The 20,716-nt window shown below is 36.4% G+C and overlaps 1 protein-coding gene across 1 annotated transcript; it reads left to right on the plus strand.

The window, feature by feature from the left end:
- The first annotated feature begins 468 nt into the window (after nt 1-468).
- Nucleotides 469-2,919, plus strand: LOC122638755 (UDP-glucose flavonoid 3-O-glucosyltransferase 7-like). The gene is made up of 2 exons (XM_043831606.1): nt 469-505; nt 1,784-2,919. Exons 1-2 carry the CDS (start codon nt 469-471, stop codon nt 2,905-2,907), a joined length of 1,161 nt encoding a protein of 386 aa, XP_043687541.1. The 3' UTR covers nt 2,908-2,919.
- The last annotated feature ends 17,797 nt before the right edge of the window (nt 2,920-20,716 follow it).

Genomic DNA, 20,716 nt, shown 5'->3' on the forward strand with positions numbered 1-20,716 from the left:
AGGTGAATAACGAGAAGAGGACAGACGAAGAATAGGACAGAGGGAAGGGGAAGCAAAAAACAGAAAGGGAAAATGAAAAGGAAAGAAGAAAAATGGAAGGCGAAGAAGACGGGGGAGGAGTATAACGTAGAGGAGTGGAAAAAACATTAAATGAGACACGTCCCGTCATGCATTCCCCCAAAGTGTATTAAAGCCACTTACCTAGCTCGGGGCCCGAGAGAGAGTGAAGTGGAAACGTATGAGAAGAGCGGGAAGATGGAGGAAAAAGATCTTATCCAGCCGTGGCGGGAGCTGCACTTGTGCAGCACCACTAAATGACAGCAAAAATAGGGGTAAGGTAGTCATTTCATAGGTGGGTCCCACTTGGGCCTCACATGTGAAATGACCACCTCCCCCCTGTATTTGGGGTGGTTTTTTGAGCTGCACAGTGCAGCTCCCGCCTCAGCTGTACAAGAGCCAAGTCCGAAGATGGAAAGGCAACACAGATTCAATGGGAATACAACAGGCAAGAAGAAAGGGGAGGAAGACCAAATGCCATGTCAAACGCCTTTCTCGTAAGGTTCTTTTCTACACGAGACAAAAGTGTTGATAGGTTTTAGATTGAATAATCTAATGTTATGTCAATTGTCTTAGCCTCTACTTCGCCTAATATTAGATGGATCTTTCGAGTTAGGTGGCAAGCTCTTCAAGTATTAATGTGAATGGAGTCTCTTGGAAAATTTGGTCTTGTGTGTTTTTTTTTTTTGGGTAGAATCTTGGAAATTTTTCTTCAAGCTAAGTGTGGAAGCCAATGCCCTTGCAAAAAAGGCAGCTGGTTCATGTTTCTCATTTGGTATGAACCATCATTTAGGTTTTGATAGTGATGTCATGTGAGCTATTTTTGACAGATCTAGATTTCGTTTTCTCCAAGTTCCTTTCTATTTTTCTTGTCTTCTAAGTAGTTTTTCTTGTCAATAGTGACACCATAGCGATGAGTAATCTATATATTTGATTCCTAGTTTGTTTTTTGTACGGATATGCTTGGACGTTAAACAATCATTTTTTCTTTTGAGAGAAGAGAGCAGTGATTAAATATGTAAAAATTGCATTGCATAAAGATATGTTTGTGCATAATTACATAAAGATAAGGATATACATGAACATTTATTTTATATTTCAAATAAAAATATATAAAACCCGACATGGCATAATTAATGGTTTTGCATTTTTTTACAAAATATAATTCTTTATTCCCCACTCTAAAAGAGAAACTTTTAATTAAAAGTATTATAATGATTAGTATTATAATGATTAGTATTATATTATAACACATTAAAATAACTATTGTTTAACTTGTATTAATTATTGGTTATGAAGTCAAATTGCCTCCCAAAAAATTATATACTACTAGATATATGCACAACTATACCTTTTTTTTTTTTTTGATTAACCTTTTGGGATTAGTGTGCCGTTTGTGTGATTATACTTTCATTAAAATAAAATAAAAAGGTATACTTTTTTTTCAAATGCTCACAAAAAAACAGAAGGGTTATTTTAAAATGCCCTCCTAAAAATGACCAAATTTACAATTATCTCTTCAAATTTTTATTAATTTCAAGTGCACCTTTGTTTTCCAAACTAAATACCACTATAGTACCTATCGTTAGCCAAGAAGTTATAACATAACGAATCCTAATTTTTGAATATCGATAAATCATTCTACCCATTGATAGGGTAAAATGATCAAAATGACCTTATCTGGAAAAAAACAAAACCTGCGACTCATCTTCCCCAAATTGTTTAGGGTTTGACGAAAATGAGTCCTTGAATCGATGGATCATCTTCCCCTGGGCTACAGACATCGCTGCCAAGTTTGGAATACCAAGGCTCATCTTTCATGGCACCAGTTTCTTCTCTCTCTGCGTCTTGGACAGCTTGAAACGATATACACCTCATGAGAACATTAAATCCGAGACCGAAACCTTCATTCTGCCAGGTCTTCCTGACAAGATAGAGCTGATGAGGTCTCAGTTGCCCTACCATTTGAAAACACGAAGCGATCTGGGCAAGTTGCTTGAACGCGTCAGAGAATCAAAGGGAAATTGCTGTGGAGTATTGGTGAACAGCTTCTATGAGTTGGAGCCTTCTTATGCGGATCACTACAGGAAAGTCATAGGAAGGAAGGCATGGCACATAGGCCCTGTTTCACTCAGCAACAGGGACATTGCATATAAAGCTCAGAGGGGTAACATAGCTTCCATTGATGAGCACGCGTGCCTGAATTGGCTCGATTCGAAGAAACCCAATTCGGTGTTGTATGTGAGCTTCGGGAGCGTGGCCCATTTCACTGATTCTCAACTGCTTGAGATTGCTATGGGGCTTGAGGATTCAGGGTACCCATTCATTTGGGTTGTGAGATCGAAGGAAGAGGATGAGCAGAGATGGATGCTAGAAGGGTTTGAAGAGAGGATTATAGGGAAGGGTCTGATAATAAGGGATTGGGCACCTCAAGTTTTGATCCTGGATCACCCTGCCGTGGGAGGGTTCGTGACCCATTGTGGGTGGAATTCGATGCTTGAAAGCGTGAGTGCAGGGGTGCCCATGATCACTTGGCCGTTGTTTGTAGAGCAGTTCTACAATGAGAAGCTGGTGACACAAGTGTTAAGGATAGGAGTGGGTGTAGGGGCTCATGAATGGAGTAAATTTGGAGGAGGACGAGAAGAAAAGGCAGCTGCAGTGAAGAGAGAGGACATAGAGAAGGCTGTGGAGCAGTTAATGGGTGGTGGAGAAGAAGCAGAGCGAATGAGGAGCAGAGCTATGGAGCTCAAAGAGATGGCGAGAAGTGCTGTTGAAGGTGGAGGGTCTTCTTACATCGACGTGACAGCTTTGATTGAAGAGCTGGGGTTGCATCCACAGCCGGCAGTCTAGAATCTATATTAAATTCCAAATTTATTCTGCTCTTTTCAAGATCTCATCTTCCCCAAACCCTAAACGATTTGGGGAAGATGAGTTGCAGTTTTTTTTTTTTTTTCCAGGTAAAATCATTTTGGTCATTTTACCCTATCAAGGAGGGTAGAATGATCCATCGATGTTTAAAAATCGGGATCCATTATGTTATAATGTCTTTGTCTAACAACAGGGATTATAGTGGTACTTAGTTTGGAAAGCAGGTGTGCACGTAGAATTAGTGAAAGTTTAAGGGGGCAGCTATAAGTTTGACCATTTTCAAGAGACATTTGGAAATAACCCAAAAAAAAAAAAAGACACTTATCCATGTAATAATGCAAGGTTGTGTTTTCAAAAATCACAAGATAAATATGAACCATCCATTTTTATAGTTTTTAATCTAAATCTTCTATTCCCGCTCAGAGTTTAGGAGTGGACAATAATATCTAGAGTATGTACTACTACACATGTCTAAAAATACATGGGATGTGTGTTAACAGAAAAAGGGGTATTTAATTGAATTAGATATTGAAATTTGACATATGGCTAATCTAGATCATGTCCTATCTATCCAACGGCCAAAATGGACATATCATCGGTCAACGTGGCAGAATAGATGTCTGGTGACATTTGGAAACTAACAAACCTTTGTGATAATAATAATTCACCAAAAAATGGAATTATTCTATAAGAAAATGAATTTAGAAACACTATCTTAATAAGCTTAGCAAGATGTGGATGGCTGGATGTGATTTATGAAGAAGGATGATAGTGGTGAATGAAGATAGATAAAGGGTCGAACTAATACAGGGCAATTAGATAGGCACAAGGAGCTCACCTTTACCAATTGGCGATCGAGGTCCCTCATATGGGTCCCATTAATATCTCTGAGACAAGTATGAGGGAGCATACAAATTTGTGCATCATCTACACCATACTTAAGTTTTTTTGCTGTCCCATTTTTTTTTGCCATTTTTTCCAAATTGATCTCAATTATACGGCAAAAGAGTGCTAAAAAAAAAAATACAGAAAATGTTGTTGAAATCGTGATTGCCTATTTTTTTTTTTCAAAGTGAAAAAATGGGAATTTTTAAAAACCAAAATTTATATTTAAAAAAATAATTTAACATTATATATATTTATAAATAGTAACAAAAATTAATATTTAATTAATAAGACATGAGTTGGTCCCACAATTTATGTCTTTTTTTGTTTAGTATTTTTCAAAGCTTAATGTTTAAAACTCATACCATTCGTTTTCGGTTTTTGTCGTTTTCAAAAGTTTGACCTTATTTTTTACCATCCTATATGAATTTTGAACCATTTTAAATACGTCAAATTGTATACGGTTTTTTACCATTCCAGTTTCAACTATCTATGGTCTACATTAGATTGCAATTGGTTTCTTAGATGAGTGTTGAACACAAATCATATAACATATTATTAGGGTGTGAGTCACATTTCTAATGGAAAGTGTTTTTTTTTTTTTTTTGGTGTGTGTGTGTGGGGTAATAAAAACAAGCATTCATTGAACCTTTAAAAAGTTAGATACATGATCAAATATATCGAGCTTACACTTAGTACTTCTAACAAGAGCAGGTTCTATATAATGTCTGTCCTTTTTAATAATATAGAACATTGAAAAGCTTCTCAAAATAGATATGATGTCCAGAAGTACTGAGAATACCTCCATGGCCACTGATGTGATTCATGTGAAACCCATTCCACCAAAACAATGCAATCAGTCCATTCGATGTTTAACAATCGAATTTTTTGCAATCCTTTGAGCAGTCCCCTTGCCTCGGCTTCTTGTGCACTCCCTGTAAAACTATAATCCATAGAAGCAGCCGTAAATTTTTTATCACAAATGATTACCAATGACCAATTGGCTTCACATGAGTTTAGGAGAAAACTGCCATCACATATTATTGTTGCAAATCTCGATGTTTGCGAGCGATCACAAGTTAGGGATTTGTGTCCTCTCGGCTTCTGCCTCTTGCTCGAACATCAACGCGGCTTTGTAAGTCAAAGTACTCAATCAGGTCCTAATCTATCACTGGAAATAATGATCGAGGATGCAATGTAAAATGGAGGGGCAGATAAAAGTTGAAGATCAACTATTCATCTAGAAATATTAGCCATCACCCTAATAGGATTAGGTGGGTCACCAAACTGTAAACATTGATTCCTCATTTTCCATAAAAGGAAAATAGGGCAGGGATTAGCACAGTTGACTTGGAGGAGACATGAGACTATGCTTTAGGAAGCGAGGTCTCGTAATCAAAACTTTGTCGCTGCATAATTTCTTGGGGCCACTTGCTTGAGGTTCACTAGGGCCCAAAAGCTCCCAGTTCATGCATGGCGCAGGGATCATGTAGGAGCCTAGGGGGAATTTAATCGGCCTAAAGTCGGATACCCTTCCTGTCTCCAAAAAAACCGAAGGTGATAGGAAAAATCTGATGAAAAAGATTCTTATACGGACCGGACTAGAAGGGAATAAAAACAAATTGGCAAATAACTCGAAAAGGGCCGAGAGGCTTAAGATATTCTGTTATAATAGAAGGTTATGTGAGGTTAGCACGAACAACAATTTTAAAGTAAACATGTCAAACAACTTTTGGGACCCAGGCCCGTAAAATAAGGAGGGTATAAGAGGAAAATAATATCCAGCTACCAGTCCAGCTACCAGTTGGCGTTGTTGTCTCACTATCATATATGAGAGATTATCCTTTTTGTTCTGAACCTCTCTGTCTTGGTCACATGTCATATCACAGGTTAGCTACTTTAATTATTCTTTGTGCCCAATCTGAGTTTTTCCGTTTGGCAACTTCATGTGAAAAAAGTTCTCATGTGAAAAAAGTTCATTTTTTTTCAAGAGCTTCGGAGTGTATATTTCTCATTTCAATTCAATTAATTTCCATTTCCTATCATTTATATAAAAAAATCACAAACTTTGAGTTGCAACTCAATCATATATCCATTCATGCAGTTCTCTATATACATAATATTTGTGTTTTTTTTTTGGGTGGAAAAAGAACGCCACTCAGTTGTGTCAGACATGTCATTCATGCACCTTGATACAAAGGTGTCCAAAATGACTGTCACAATCTTAATCATTTTTGAGGTTCCAAGGGGTCCAATGATCATTTCACGAGCCTCTATGTTAAGGCATAGAAACAACGTACATTGCACGATTAGATGGCGTTCTTTTTTTCTTTGTTCTCTTTTCCTTTTCTTTTATTTACAACATTCTAGGGTTGTCAAAATGGTTGGAAGTTGGAACCAAATAGATCAATGGATTGAAGTCATAAATAGATTTCTTACCCAAAAAAAATAAGCAGTCATAAATAGATTTTATTATTTATTTTTAACATTTCTATGCTGGGGACCATTCCTACATAGGGGTTGGTGAAATTATTAATATGCAGAAGTCATTTGCAGGTATCATGTGATAAGACTTATAAAGCCAGCTAGATCTTGTCATGTTATGTCAACCTTATTCCAATGGAGATCAGGTGGGTTCGAGTAAGAGTTTAGCCTAACTTGAAAATTGAGTGGAACTGGTTCTCAATTCTAAAAGTCTGTTAGACCTTTTTCCTGATTTGTAAGCCTAAACCTTCGAATTTGCCAACTATGAAGTTCTGATGTATTGATTAGCATGGAAAAAAAATATTTTTTTAACCTTTACAATCAATAAAGGTGGGAATTAATGATGATATTGGTCCAAAGAAAATTCAGTCCACAGCTGTTTCTAAAATGCAAGTTCCCTCTCTCTCTCTTTCTCTCTATAGAGTATTTATATGGTGTGGAAAGGGTGTGTTTGGTTGCATAAATCTAGGGAAAGTCATTCTGTAGAATCATAGATCTGAATTATAAAAACTGTTTGGTTGTTTTAGGAGATGATATGTTTTAGAATAACGGTTATCTGAGGAATCATCATTTCTTCTTAAAAGTGGGCCTATAAATGGATCGGATTCGGCTCAGATACAGATCAGTTGTGATTGGATCCAAATATTTCTTAGTCGAATACGAATAACTTTAAACGGATACAGATGGATTCGGATGCAGATCGAATTCAGATTTTCGACTATCTGTTTACAATCTCTACCTTGTGTAATCTGGACCTTCCTCCCCCTAGTGGATACAATTCACTCTCAATCCATTTCTCTTAGATCATGATTCTCTTTTCCTCATATTCAAGACCTTGTTGAATCTTCAAAAACCCTCAAGATCATTATTTACTTAATTTTTTACTATTAAGTATTCTGATTTTTTTATGAATATCTCTAAATGAATATAAATGTCCCTAAACAGATACAGATGCGGATCAAATTCTTGGTTATCCATTTACATCCCTACTTAAGAGTGAAACTCATAAGAATTCACCTCAATAGGTGAATTCAAAATTAAATCACCTAAATCCACCTTAGGTATAAAAACAATGGTTCCAAGTGGAATCACTTTTATCGAGCTGTGATTTCATTCCCATGAAAGACCACATGCCTATTTAGGTAAGTGTTCATCAATGAATTTGTATTCAAGTATACATTTGGTTGCTTTAATAGAAGGACCACATAGCTATTTACGAGATTGGGATCAGATCATATTGGCCATAACAGCTGAGTTGATATGGTATTGCGAAATGTGATTTACTGATTGACAATTTGCAATTTTCTGTTCACATTTGTCACTGGTTTTACTTGCTGCTATAATATAATAATCTCATATTGAGAGTACTGGAAATTGGAATGATCTTGATTACCATTTTCATTCTTGAATTCAACTTGAGGAAAAACATTGTTAGTTAGTTGTTACCGATTGTCATTTCTGATTTATGATGGAATATGGTTTCTAGTGGATGATGTTTATGATTTATTTATTAATTAATTCTTACGATACAACTCAATCATATATCCCAAAAAAGTTCATTTTTTTCAAGAGCCTGTAAGTGTATATTTCTCATTTCAATTCAATTAATTTTCATTTCCTATCATTTATATAAAAAAATCACAAACTGTGAGTTGCAACTCAATCATATGTCTCTTTATGTAGTTCTGTATTTACGTAATATTTGAGTTTTTCTTAGGGAGAAAGAACGCCACTCAATCGTGTCAGACACACTATTCCTGCACCTTGACATAGGGGCATCCAAAATGACCGCCACAGTTACGGCTTGGAAAATTTTTTATCCGAACCCTAACCTGAATCCGAATGTAGATCCGGAACCTGAAGTCGTGGCATGGTGTGCGTTATAGAGTATTGATTTATGTTCGAACGAGTAGAAGATGAAGAAGGAATCCCGGTGGTAACACGTTGCTTGCCGACAAAATGACTTGTACCCCCCCCCTCATATAATTTCAAAATTTACAAAATCTATTGTATAAATCATGGTATGTGACTCTAAACATGTGATGGGTATTTCTTAGTTTTATAAATATGTCCGTGTGGGTTCGCATACGAAACGCATCGACTATTGGGTGTTCTACCACGAAGATAACGAAGACAGAAATCTAAGGTTGATGTGCTGGTCGATTGCTGCATCGACCAGAGAATTCTGCCACTACGAATTTTGTCCTTAGAGGCGTGAGGCCCAGTGTTTTGGGTCGGGGATCTCGTCGCTGCATCCCGAATAATGGATTGGAAGATTTTTTCCAACATTCTAAGATCCATGGGACCCACAAAGTCCAAATACCTGTGCAGGAGTCCGCTTAATGTATAAACAAACAAAACCTCTACTAAATGACAATTTTAGCAATTGGTGATGGAATCAGTTTATGTGAGATATTAGAATATAAAAACAAACAAATCTTATCTAATCCCAAACCGACCCATGATTAGAATTAATAAAAAAATTAAAAATCTATCTAAATTGGTCATCTACACTATTCTAAGATCTAATCCCATATTCCACACTCTTCTAACCGATTGCAACTAAAGCAATGAACCACAAACCGACTCATGTTTAAATTTAGTAAAGAAAGTAAAACCTATCAAAACTAATATTCTACACTATTCCAATAATAAATTTACTCACCTATACTATTCCAACCGTTTGAACTAAAACAGAGGAGAAGAGAAAAGAAGAAGAAGAAGAAGAAGAAAGGAAGAAGAAGGGGTTGGACTAATTTGGTTTGCTGACCTAAGGTATGAATCTTCACCTCCTCATCTTCTCTTCAACCTAATCAATTTTGCCCATAGTAAACCCTATTGAACCCATGCTGATTTTCAAAATCTTGGAATAAACCACGCTCTGTTTCAGTTCATGCTTCTTATGAAAATTGGATTTTTAATTTATAGAATTGGAACCTAAAACCCATATACATGTTCAAATCCTAAACCCCAACCCTATGTTAGCCTTATTATTAACCTATTTACATCTCTGATGTTTGAACTAAAGTAATTGATTAATGTTCCAGCCATACAAAACTGTTTTATCCAAAGGTAATTCATGAAATTCCATTCATAGCTGTACCCACCTTCAAAACCCCAATTTTGCATGCAAATTGATCATATCATGGTTTTAATTCATGGTAATGATCATGTGAACAATATCCCCTGATCAATTGGACAAAAATTCGGCCCAAAACCCCATTAAAATTCTCTTTTCCTGCGATTTTTGGGCTGCTGTGCATCTCTGATCGATGTCCTAGTTGACTTGGTCGTCAACCAGAGAATGCTACTTCAGTTTTACACCTATTGATAACTCTGGTCGATGTCCCAGTTGATTGGACCATCAACCAGAGAATACTGCCTTAGTTTTTACACCTGTTATAATCTCAGGTTAGTGTCCCAGTTGACTGGTTCATCAACCAAAGAATAATTGTTTCAGTTTTTAGCTGCTGCCATCTCAGGTTGATGTCTCGGTTGATTGCCTCATCAACCTGAGATGCTGTTTCACTAGTGAACACATCCCAGACCTTACCTAACCTTACCGCGAGGTAACCCTAGGACTCCACACAAGTTTTTGACGCTTTCTAACACCAGGTGTGATTAAACATTCATAGGACTTTACCTTTCGCTTGTCAAATCGCGTCGATCATTGACACAGAACATAACCCGACATCACCGTCGCAATTATAACAAGGTAAGTGGAGATAGACTTTGATCGTTTTTAAGAATGTTTGTTTTATTCTTAGATATTTTTGTTAGGAATCATTTACATATTTACATTCCTGCCTTATTTGTGATATTTATTGAATTCGTTGTTTATGACTTATAATTGTGAACAATGGGATGTGGAATGATTTACAATATGAATATTTGTGTTAGAATAGATGACGTAATTGGTTTGAAAACGAGAGGTATGGTATGCTGTAGTATAGGATGCGGGAGCACTGTACACCTTGTACTATGCCATTTAGATTGCATATAGCTAGGAATGTCACTCCCTAGTGCTACAACCCTTACCAACAGGTGTCTACTTGTTGGATAGTCCTCCCTGGGGAAATCAGTGTTACCAACGGAGGTACTGGGAACGATGATTTTTGATTGAGGACTGGAATTTTTGGTAGAGGACTAAAGCTTGGGGGTTTGGTGGGTAAACCAGTGTTACCAACGGAGGTACTGGGACCGGTGATGTTCGATTGAGGATCGAGAAACCAGCGTTACCAACGGAGGTACTGGGACCGGCAGGCTCCCAGCGCAACTCGGGTTTGACTTCGCCAATGGAGGGGATGCTACCTAAGGTGTTGCTGTAGCACAAGCTTAGAGACTTAGACATTTTTGATAGGTGGAATTAAGAATACAAATTGAATCCATACATCTAGAATTTTGCCTTGTATGTGCATGTGCTTATGTGTGGTTTATCCTTTACTTGCTGGGCTCGGTGGAGCTCACCCCTGTGGAATGTTTTCTTTTAGGTTATCCTGTAGGTGAATGCGTTTGTGACAGAAAGGATTATTTGGAGAATAGGGATTGATGATGTGGCATTAAATTTTTATGTTCTTTTATTTAATACTATCTTTTTTGTGGAAGAGTTTCTACTGTTAGTATTTTAGAATAGTTGTGTGTTGGCTCAATGGTCGTGAACTTAGGGATATCGAGCTGTTGGAACTTTAATGTAAATAATAATACATATAGGACTTATATGTATTTACTTTTCCTGCACTTTGATCAATATAACACGTGTTATCTTGAAATTGTGTTGTGCTTGTGACGTGTATTTACTGGATCTGGATCCTGGTGGTCTCCGAATACATCGGGTATTCGGGTCAGCCATCGAATCCTCCTAGGGGGTTTCGAAGTGTGACAAAGATGGTATCAGAGCGAGATGCTCTATTTACACTCACAAGCGACAGAAGTGAAACTAATATGGTCTAGAGCCAAAGAAAAAAAAATTTATTAAATAATATAAATATAAATGGGGTAAGAAGAACACCATAGGAGACTAGCTAGGTGCAAAAGCCGATAATATATTATAATCCAAAATCATAAGCTTTTACATTTGGATTTTCTTATTCATAATAAAAGGAAAAAGAAAATATAAGTAAAAGACAAGAGAATAAAACACAAACATAAACTGAGAAGTCCTAAAATTCTAAAACCTAGATCTAGTCTTGAGCTGGATCTTGCGGAGGCTGATGCGTATACTAGATAACTTCGAAGTGAACATCCCAAAAGTCCAATCTCCGTTCAATGGTACCCACTCTACCACCCAGATCTGAAAAGCCTTGTTGCATTATGGTGGTGATCTCCCCCAGCATGGTCCCCATGTTGTCAAAACAAATCATCTCTTGCCAATCAGAATCACAAGCTAACGGGAGTGGTCCCTGTGGTGATGAGGCCCAGTATAGCCTCCAGAGGTAGTATCAAGTCTCAACACTCTAGCATCCATAGGCTCATCCTCCACGTCACTCCATGAGAGTTCATACATCTTCATCCTCTTGAGGGAAGCTTTGTTAATTGACTCTGTTCCCTCTCCACCTGTCGCCTTCCCAGTGAGATCAATCCTAAAGTGTCAGAAGATTTGGGAGAGAAGCCTCCCATAGGGCAAATTACCATCACTTTGATTCTGGGCATGACACATCATAGTTTTCATAATAAAGAAGGGCAAACAAATCTAAGGTACTCCTATACCTGCTCGATACAAGCAATAAGTAATATAAATCCTTTGCATAGTGACACCACTCTTATCGACCAAGGACCGAGAAAAGTAAAATAAGGCAAGAGCAAACAAAGCATATACAAAAGAAATACAATTCATGTTTGTAAAATTAGTGTATAATACTAAAAATAAAATTTAAAAAAAAACATAAAAAAAAAAAATTCACTTATAACAGTATAGTACATTGTATATATATATAACAATGTAAGTAAAATATTAAGACTTAATATTATAAGAAATGTTCGGTATGACAGCAGGAGTAGTAATACTATTGATATACTTAGACTGACAAAACATAGATATATATAGGATGGGAACGTTGTAAATAAGAGGGAATGTGAATAAAAATAATAAGAATAAAAAGATCAAGGGTAAATAAAAGAAAATAGATATTGTTACTTGATAGACAATGCCACATGCTACAGTTTTATACTATACAAGATGGTGATAGTAACGACAAAATTTAAAATAAAAAAAAAGACTTATAAATAGAAGGTACACATGAATATATATGTATGATAATAAATAGAATAATAAATGAAAAAGTTTTTATGTCGTAACCAATAATTATATGCTCAAACCCACACAGAAGATGATCATGGCTAGAACAAAGGGAGTGAGTGATAACTCTAATAGTTTAAGCTGGTAAGAAGTGTTATAATGGGTGTAATGTAGCCAAGAAGCTTTTCTTACAAAAAAAAAAAAAAATGTAGCAAAAAACAATCGAGGACAGAAAGGAACTGGAACTGAAAGATTTTTAACAAAACATTGCTCAATAATAGGTATGAGTGGAGTAATGGGTCACCAAATGTCCCCTCCATTATTGGGAGTGAACAGTAGGGATTCCATCAATATTCCAATTCATTCTAAAGTTGGGTTAGGTATTGGAGAACCAGAAATAAAAATCTTCATTAGAAAAAAGCCATGTAAGCAAGATAGTATAAACTAATATTACATAATCCAAGCTATAAGAAACATAGATTAGTGGGTGAAATACGCAGAAGTAGTTTGATTAGTTGATTTTAGGAATATACGATTGGGATTTGTTTTTCCTTTAGGCCCTTATATTAAGCAGAGCTTTAGATCAACCAAAATTAGGTGTGGTTTAGATCACTTGTCGAGGGGCGAATACTCTGAGAATTTAACCTTGATGGTTCAATCAAAACAAAAAGAGTCATGCCAATACGAGACAAAAGATACTATAAAGTAATCGCATCGAATCAAGGAAAGTTTGGGTGACGAAAAGATGAAAGGGGGTCAAGGTATCCTCATCTATACGGATTCCTAGACATGCCAAATTTCGAGGGCGAAATTTTTGTAAGGTGGGGAGAAAGTTACAGCTTGGCAAATTTTTTACCCGAACCTTAACCCAAATCCGAATGTAGATCCGAAACCCGAAGTGGTGGCATGGTGTGCGTTATGGAGTATTGATTTATGTTCGAATGAGTAGAAGATGAAGAAGGAATCCCGGTGGTAAGATGTTGCTTGCCGACAAAACGACGTGTACCCCCCCATACAATTTCAAAATTTACAAAATCTATTATATAAATCATGGTATGTGACTCTAAACATGTGAAGGGTATTTCTTAGTTTTATAAATATGTTTGTGTGGGTTTGCATACGAAACGCATTGACTATTGGGTGTTCTGACATGAAGATAACGAAGACAGAAATCTCAAGTTGACTTGCTGCATCAACTAGAGAATTCTGCCACCACGAATTTTATTCCTAGAGATGCGGGCCCTAGTGTTTTGGGTCTGGGATCTCGTCGCCGCATCCCGAATAATGGATTGAAAGGTTTTTCCCAACATTTTAGGACGCATAGGACCCACAAAGGCCAAATACCTATTTAATGTATAAACAAATAAAACCTCCACTAAATGACAATTTTAGCAATTGGTGATGGAGTTGGTTTATGTGAGATATTAGAATATTAAAACAAAGAAATCTTATCTAATCCCAAACCAACCCATGATTAGAATTAATAAAAAAATTAAAAACCTATCTGTTGGGTAATTGTATTATACTTCCTTACAAACAATTGAAATAACACAAATTGTAATACAATAGCTTAAGCAGTAGAAACTAGGCTGTTGTTATTGACCTTCGGCTGAAATAAGAAGATCAAAACTTGAATTTGATGTTGAGTCACACCCGCAACAACTTGAACAAGCTTGAGGTTGAGTCACACTTGTGGTGTTGCCTTTAATATAATTGATGCCTCCTACTGCTAAGGATTGTTCTGTACCACTACCCCAAGATAAAATAACCTCCAACTAGAAGATAAAATGGTTCTTCTAGTCCCTTGAAGGAGCCAAGAACTTCAGCATAGCAGCCATCTAACCTTACACAGACTTAGAAAAAAAGAAGGAAAGAAAAATAAGACTTTATGTCATAACAAAGTATGGGCATAGATGTGTATCAAGATGTGTGTTTTGCAATGCATTTGGTTGGGTTTATATAGGCCCAAAACCAACTCTTTCACATTTTTGGAATCCCCAAGATTAACCACCCACTAATGATCAATTTAATTGGAGAATGAGATTTATAGACATGAATTAAAAATTAATTCTTAATTCATGGTCATTTCCCACTAAAGACTATGAAAGACCTTAAAATCCCATAAAGGGTCATTCTCCACTAAAGACCATAAAAGGCCTTGGAACCCCATAAAGGGAAAGACATAACCTATGACCATGAATTGAGAATTAATTTCATAAATGGAATTAATCTCAATCAATATTCTTGACCCACCTTCCCACTTATAGTAGTGATCATGAATGGACTTTAGGATGCCCATAGGATGTTACAACCCTTTAGAATTCAACCATTACTTCCTTGATCACATGAGTCCCACACCATAACAAAGTAATCAAAATATTTTTTGAAACTTAAAAAATAAAATATATTTAAATATTTTAAATCTAACAATCCCCCACAAGTTTCAAAACAACATGAAAGACACATGCTGTGACTGAATTAGACACTATAGGACACATCGTTGTAGGTGTTTTCCGGACTTGAACTTACACTAAGTCTAATGGACCGCGCTACAGAGTAGAGGTGGAGTCAAACTCTTTGAACCTTTCCTCATTGGTGTAATTGACCGTCCCATCAATCATATCCCATAGATCGACTTTTGGGCTACCAATCATATAACCACTTTGGACTTTTGTACTATAGGACACATCGTTGTAGGTGTCTTTCGGACTTGAACCTACACTAAGTCTAATGGACCGCACTACAGAGTAGAGGTGGAGTTAGACTCTTTGAACCTTTCCTCATTGGTGTAGCTGACCATCCCATCAATCATAACCCATAGGTCGACTTTGGGCTACCCATCATATAACCACTTTGGACTTTTGAACCGGCCATGTCCCTTATCTTGAATTCATGAATGTTTAGAGAACTTGCCTATAAGTTCTCATCTGCGACGACCACACCCCCTACATTCACTTAGGTTAGTCCCTGGTATGTACCACAACTGACACACCCTCATATTTTCTGGGATTAGACTAATTAAGAGCTTTATCGCTCAATCTCTTTCTTAGTGGTAGTACTACTTTCACCATCTACAGCTTGGAATGAATATTTATACAAGTAGTAGTATAGAATCGATCAACCGGTGACTTCGTTTGTACCCCTTGAACCTAATTCAGATATTTAGCCTCTTCACATAGGTAGGGTGTCCATCATATAACCTATGGATTAGGCATTAACCCCATTTCTATAAATGCACTACACAAGTTCTTGATAGACATAGGCTTTGTGAATATGTCAGCTTGGTTACTTTCTGATTTCACATAATCGATAACTATCAGTCCTTCATCTATGTACTCTCTTACAAGATTGTGTCTGAGGCATATGTGCCTCCTTTTACCGTTGTATATCCGGTTCTTAGCTAGATGAATAGCCACTTGGTTATCACAATGTAGTGATACCGATGACGCCAGTTTTTGCCACAATGAAATATCCGCCATTAAGTTCCTAAGCCATTCGTCTTCCATTCCTACCTTTTCCAAGGCTATGAAATCAGCTTCTATGGTAGAGCCCGTCCCACAAGATTGCTTTGTAGACTTCCATGAGATTGCACCGCCTACTAGTATAAATACATACCCATTAGTGGCTAAGGACTCGCTTGTATCCGAGATCCAATTTGCATCACAATACCCTTCTAAAATCGTTGGTTTACCACTCTAGTGTAAACTATAGTTTATAGTACCTTTTAGGTACCTTAGCAACCTATCAACCGCGCTCTAATGTTCCTTACTTGGATTGTGAGTATGTTGACTCAATTTTCCTACAGTAAAGATAATATCTGGACGCGTACAGTTCATTAGATATGTGACCGAACCAATAATTTGAGTATATCTTTTTTGATTCACTGGTTCACCTAGGTTTCTTTTCAAATGATTCCCCATATCAAAAGGTGTTTTAACCGCTGAAACTTCATGGTATCCATACCTTTTAAGTATATTTTCTGCATAACGGATTTGGGATAATGAAATATGATTTCCTTACTTGATGATCTTGATCCCAAGGATCACATCAACTTCTCCTAAGTCTTTTGTGTCAAAACTAGACATCAAAAGTTTCTTAGCTTGATTAACCATTTTCAAGTTTGTTCTCATTATAAGCATATCATCTACATATAGTAGTATGAATACATCCCTACCACCATAGAACCTGCTATATAAGCATCTTTCCGCATCATTTACAACGAAACCACTTGAAATTAAAACCTTATCCAACTTTTTATGCCATTGTTTCGGTGCCTACTTCAATCCATATAAGGATTTTTGAAGTTTGCAAACCTTTCACTCTTGGCCAGTTACAACACAACCTTCTAGTTGCTTTGTATAAATTTTTTCCTCTAAGTCTTCATTAAGAAATGCCATTTTTACATCCATTTGATGGATGATCATATTATGTATTGACGCCATTGCCAACATAACCCTTATCGTTGCAATTCTAGATACTGGGGCAAATATGTCAAAGTAATCAATATTAGGCTTTTGCCTAAAATCCTTGACAACAAGTCTGGCATTGAAAAGATCAAGTAACCCATCACCTTTTAATTTCTTTCAAAATTTCCACCTGGTTTTCAAAGTTTTGGACCCGAATGGTAAATCCACCAATTCTCAAGTATTATTCGTCAAGATTGAATCTAGTTCACTCTTGATTGCCTCTTTCCAAAAGATGGCTTCCAGTAATGTAATAGCCTCTTTGTATATAAGAGAGTCATTGTCTACTAGATAGACAAGCCACTCATCATCTGTATATTTAGGTCTTTTGAGTCGCTTGCTCATCCTAGGCCGACTTTCGTCATCATTACTCAATTCTTGATTGGTAATCCTTTCATTTGACTCAATTTTTTCATTAGTCAATTGACTATCCTTACTTGTAGGTAAGTTGGACTTAAAGAAAAATAAATTTTTAAAAAACTCAATGTCTCTTAATTCTATGATGTTATTTGGTTCAATAACATCATCCATGGCTTTAATCATCATGAACCGGTATGCTGTACTATTTGTAGTATATCCAAAAAAACACACAATCACATAATTTTTGTCCCAATTTTCTTTTTTTGAAATCCGATAACAATACCTTAGCCAAACAACCCCAAACCCATAGATGTTTTAGACTTGGTTCCTACCAAACCATTCTCAACCATACCAGTCTTGTTCTGTGGGATTCTATCTGATAGATAACATGCCGATAGCATAGCTTCCCCCCACATATCAAGTGGTATACCTGAACTCAATAACATAGAGTTCATCATTTCTTTAAGAGACCTATTTTTTCTTTCGGCAATCCCATTTGATTCCGATTGGTATGGAGCAGTTGTTTCATGGATAATTTTATTTTCCTCACAAAACTTATCAAGGTTAAAATACTCAGTCCCTCGATCGATTCTAAGTCTTTTAACCTTCTTGCCAAGTTGATTTTCAACTTCCATTTTGTAAGATATAAACGTCTTTCCGGTCTCATCCTTTGATTTGAGTAAATACACCATGATATATCTAGAGTGGTCATCTATGAAGGTTATAACATAGTTGTTTCCTTCCCTAGACTTATATGACTTATAGTCACTTAAGTCACTATGGATTAATTCCAAGAGATCACTCTTCCTGTTCATAGTCTTATGAGACTTTTTCGTTAACTTTATCTCTACACAAGTTATACACTTGTTCACGGGAGGTTCTACCTTATCGGTGATCATGCCTAACTTGCATAGTTTATTGATATATTTCACACTACTATGACCCAACCTACCATGCCATAAATTAAAAAAGTTAAAAGAGACAACCATGTAAGCGAAAGAAGTACTAGTTTTTTCAATTACAACATTTTCAATGCTTAGTACAAACAACCCCTTACTAAGGTATCCCTTCCCCACAAAAACATTGTTTCTAGTAATAACCGCCTTATCACTTTCGAAAACTAATTTCATTCCTACTTTATTAAGCAAAGGAACTGAAATTAAATTGTGCCTAATATCTGGCATATAGAGAACATTGGTGAGAACCATAGTCTTCCCCGAAGTGAGCTTCAAAGTCACTTTTCTTTTTCCTATAACAGGGGCACTTTGAGAATTTTTCATAAATACTTTTTCATCCTCTATACTCATGGAATAGGAGAAACACATCTTCAGATCACCACAAATATATGTTGTGGCACCGGTATCCAATACCCAATCATTTGGTTTTTCAATCAATTTTGCTTTCATGACCATAGCAATAAAGGCGTTGTCTTCAACTAGGTTCACCTTTTTCGAATTTTTCTTCTTAAATCGACAATCTTTCTTGAAGTGCCCTAGCTTACCACACACAAAATAAGTAAGTTTCTTCTTCTTGAAAGAAGACTCATCATTGTCTTAACGATTCTTCTTTTTCTTGCTTTGTTTGTTGGTTTCTACCAAGTTCACTTTTAGGCGTCTTTCCCCAAGGTCTTTTTCATCCTTGTTCTTATGTCGGTTCTTCTCCTCAATTTTAATTCTTACAATCAATTGGTCTAGAGTCAACTCTGTCTTCTTGTGTTTTATAGATGCCTTAAAGGCATCCCAAGAAGATGGAAGCTTTTCAATCAAGGTTCCGGTCACAAATTCTTCTGGTAGAACCATATTTTCATTTGCTAGCTTTCCAACCAAAATTTGAAATTGATTAATTTGATTTGAGACGGTGTCACTATCTTTCATAACAAAGTTTAGAAAGTTAGCCACCAAGTACTTCCTTGAACCAACATCCTCAAGAGAGTATTTTTTTACCAAGGCATTCTAAATCGATCACGCATACTCTAAAGAACTATACACATAGTATAGGTCATTTGATAATGCGTTCAAGATCTGATTCTTGCACTGGTAATCCGCTTGAATCCAAGCCACCATTTTGCCCTCTTTTTCAGGATCATTGTTTTTTTTTCGACATGGATTCAGTTAAGGCAAACACCACCCCAACTTGGGCTAATGCAAACAACATTATTTGCCTTCATCGTTTGAAATTTTGACTTTTCAAACTGTTCGATCTTGTCAAATTCAGAGAGAATCTTCATCTTACCCAAATCCGGGATAAGCTCCATCACTGACGAGATAATATTGGTGGAAATTGAGTCAACGATAGGAAAAAGAGGAATCTCCTTATCATTGCGGCTAACAGGAACTCCGCCTTCTTGGTTGTTGATTGTTCCTTCAAAATGTTGTTTGAAGAATTTCCTTAATTGGCAGTTCCATCAATGACATTATTGTTCGAAACATCACTCTTGTTGCTTACAACTCCAAAATCAGCCATGAGATCTTATAACAATCAATTACCTTTAACTTGTTGGGTAATTGTATTACAATTTCTTACAAATAATTGAAATAACACAAATTGTAATACAATAGCTTAAGCAATAAAAACTAGATTGTTGTTATTAATCTTTGGCTGAAATGAGAAGACCAAAACTTGAATTTGATGTTGAGTCACACCCGCAATAACTTGAATAAGCTTGAGGTTGAGTCACACTTGTGGTGCTGCCTTTAAGGTAATTGATGCCTCCTACTGCCAATGATTGTTCTGCACCACTACCCCAAGATAAAACAACCTCTGACAAGAAGATAAAGCAGTTCTTCTAGTCCCTTGAAGGAGCCAAGAGCTTCAGCACAACAACCCTCTAACCTTACACAGACTTAGAAGAAAAGAAGGAAAGAAAAATAAGACTTTATGTGATTGCAAAGTATGGGCATGGATGTGTATCAAGATGTGTGTTTTGCAATGCATTTCAGTTCATGCTTCTTTTAAAATTGGATTTTTAATTTATAGAATTGGAACCTAAAACCCACATACATGTTCAAATCCTAAACCCCAACCCTATGTTAGCCTTATTGTTAGCCTATTCACATCTCTAATGTTTGAATTAAAGTAATTGATTCATGTTCCAGCCATACAAAACTGTTTTATCCAAAGGTAATTCATGAAATTCCATTCATAGCTATACCCACCTTCAAAACACCAATTTCCCATGCAAATTGATCATATCATGGTTTCAATTCATGGTAATGATTATGTGAACAATATCCCCTGATCAATTGGATGAAAATCTAGCCCAAAAACCCATTAAAATTTTGTTTTTCTGCGATTTTTGGGCTGTTGTGCATCTCTGGTCGATGGCCTAGTCGACTGGGTCATCAACCAGAGAATGCTACTTCAG

The sequence above is a fragment of the Telopea speciosissima genome, chromosome 9, assembly GCF_018873765.1.
Source record: "Telopea speciosissima isolate NSW1024214 ecotype Mountain lineage chromosome 9, Tspe_v1, whole genome shotgun sequence".
NCBI lineage: Eukaryota > Viridiplantae > Streptophyta > Magnoliopsida > Proteales > Proteaceae > Telopea > Telopea speciosissima.

Coding starts and splice junctions, on each gene's coding strand:
- LOC122638755 (XM_043831606.1), top strand. CDS start 469: ATGGAAAGGCAACACAGATTCAATGGGAATACAACAG. Junction 506..1,783: donor ATTCAATGGGAATACAACAG/GCAAGAAGAAAG, acceptor CAAATTGTTTAG/GGTTTGACGAAAATGAGTCC.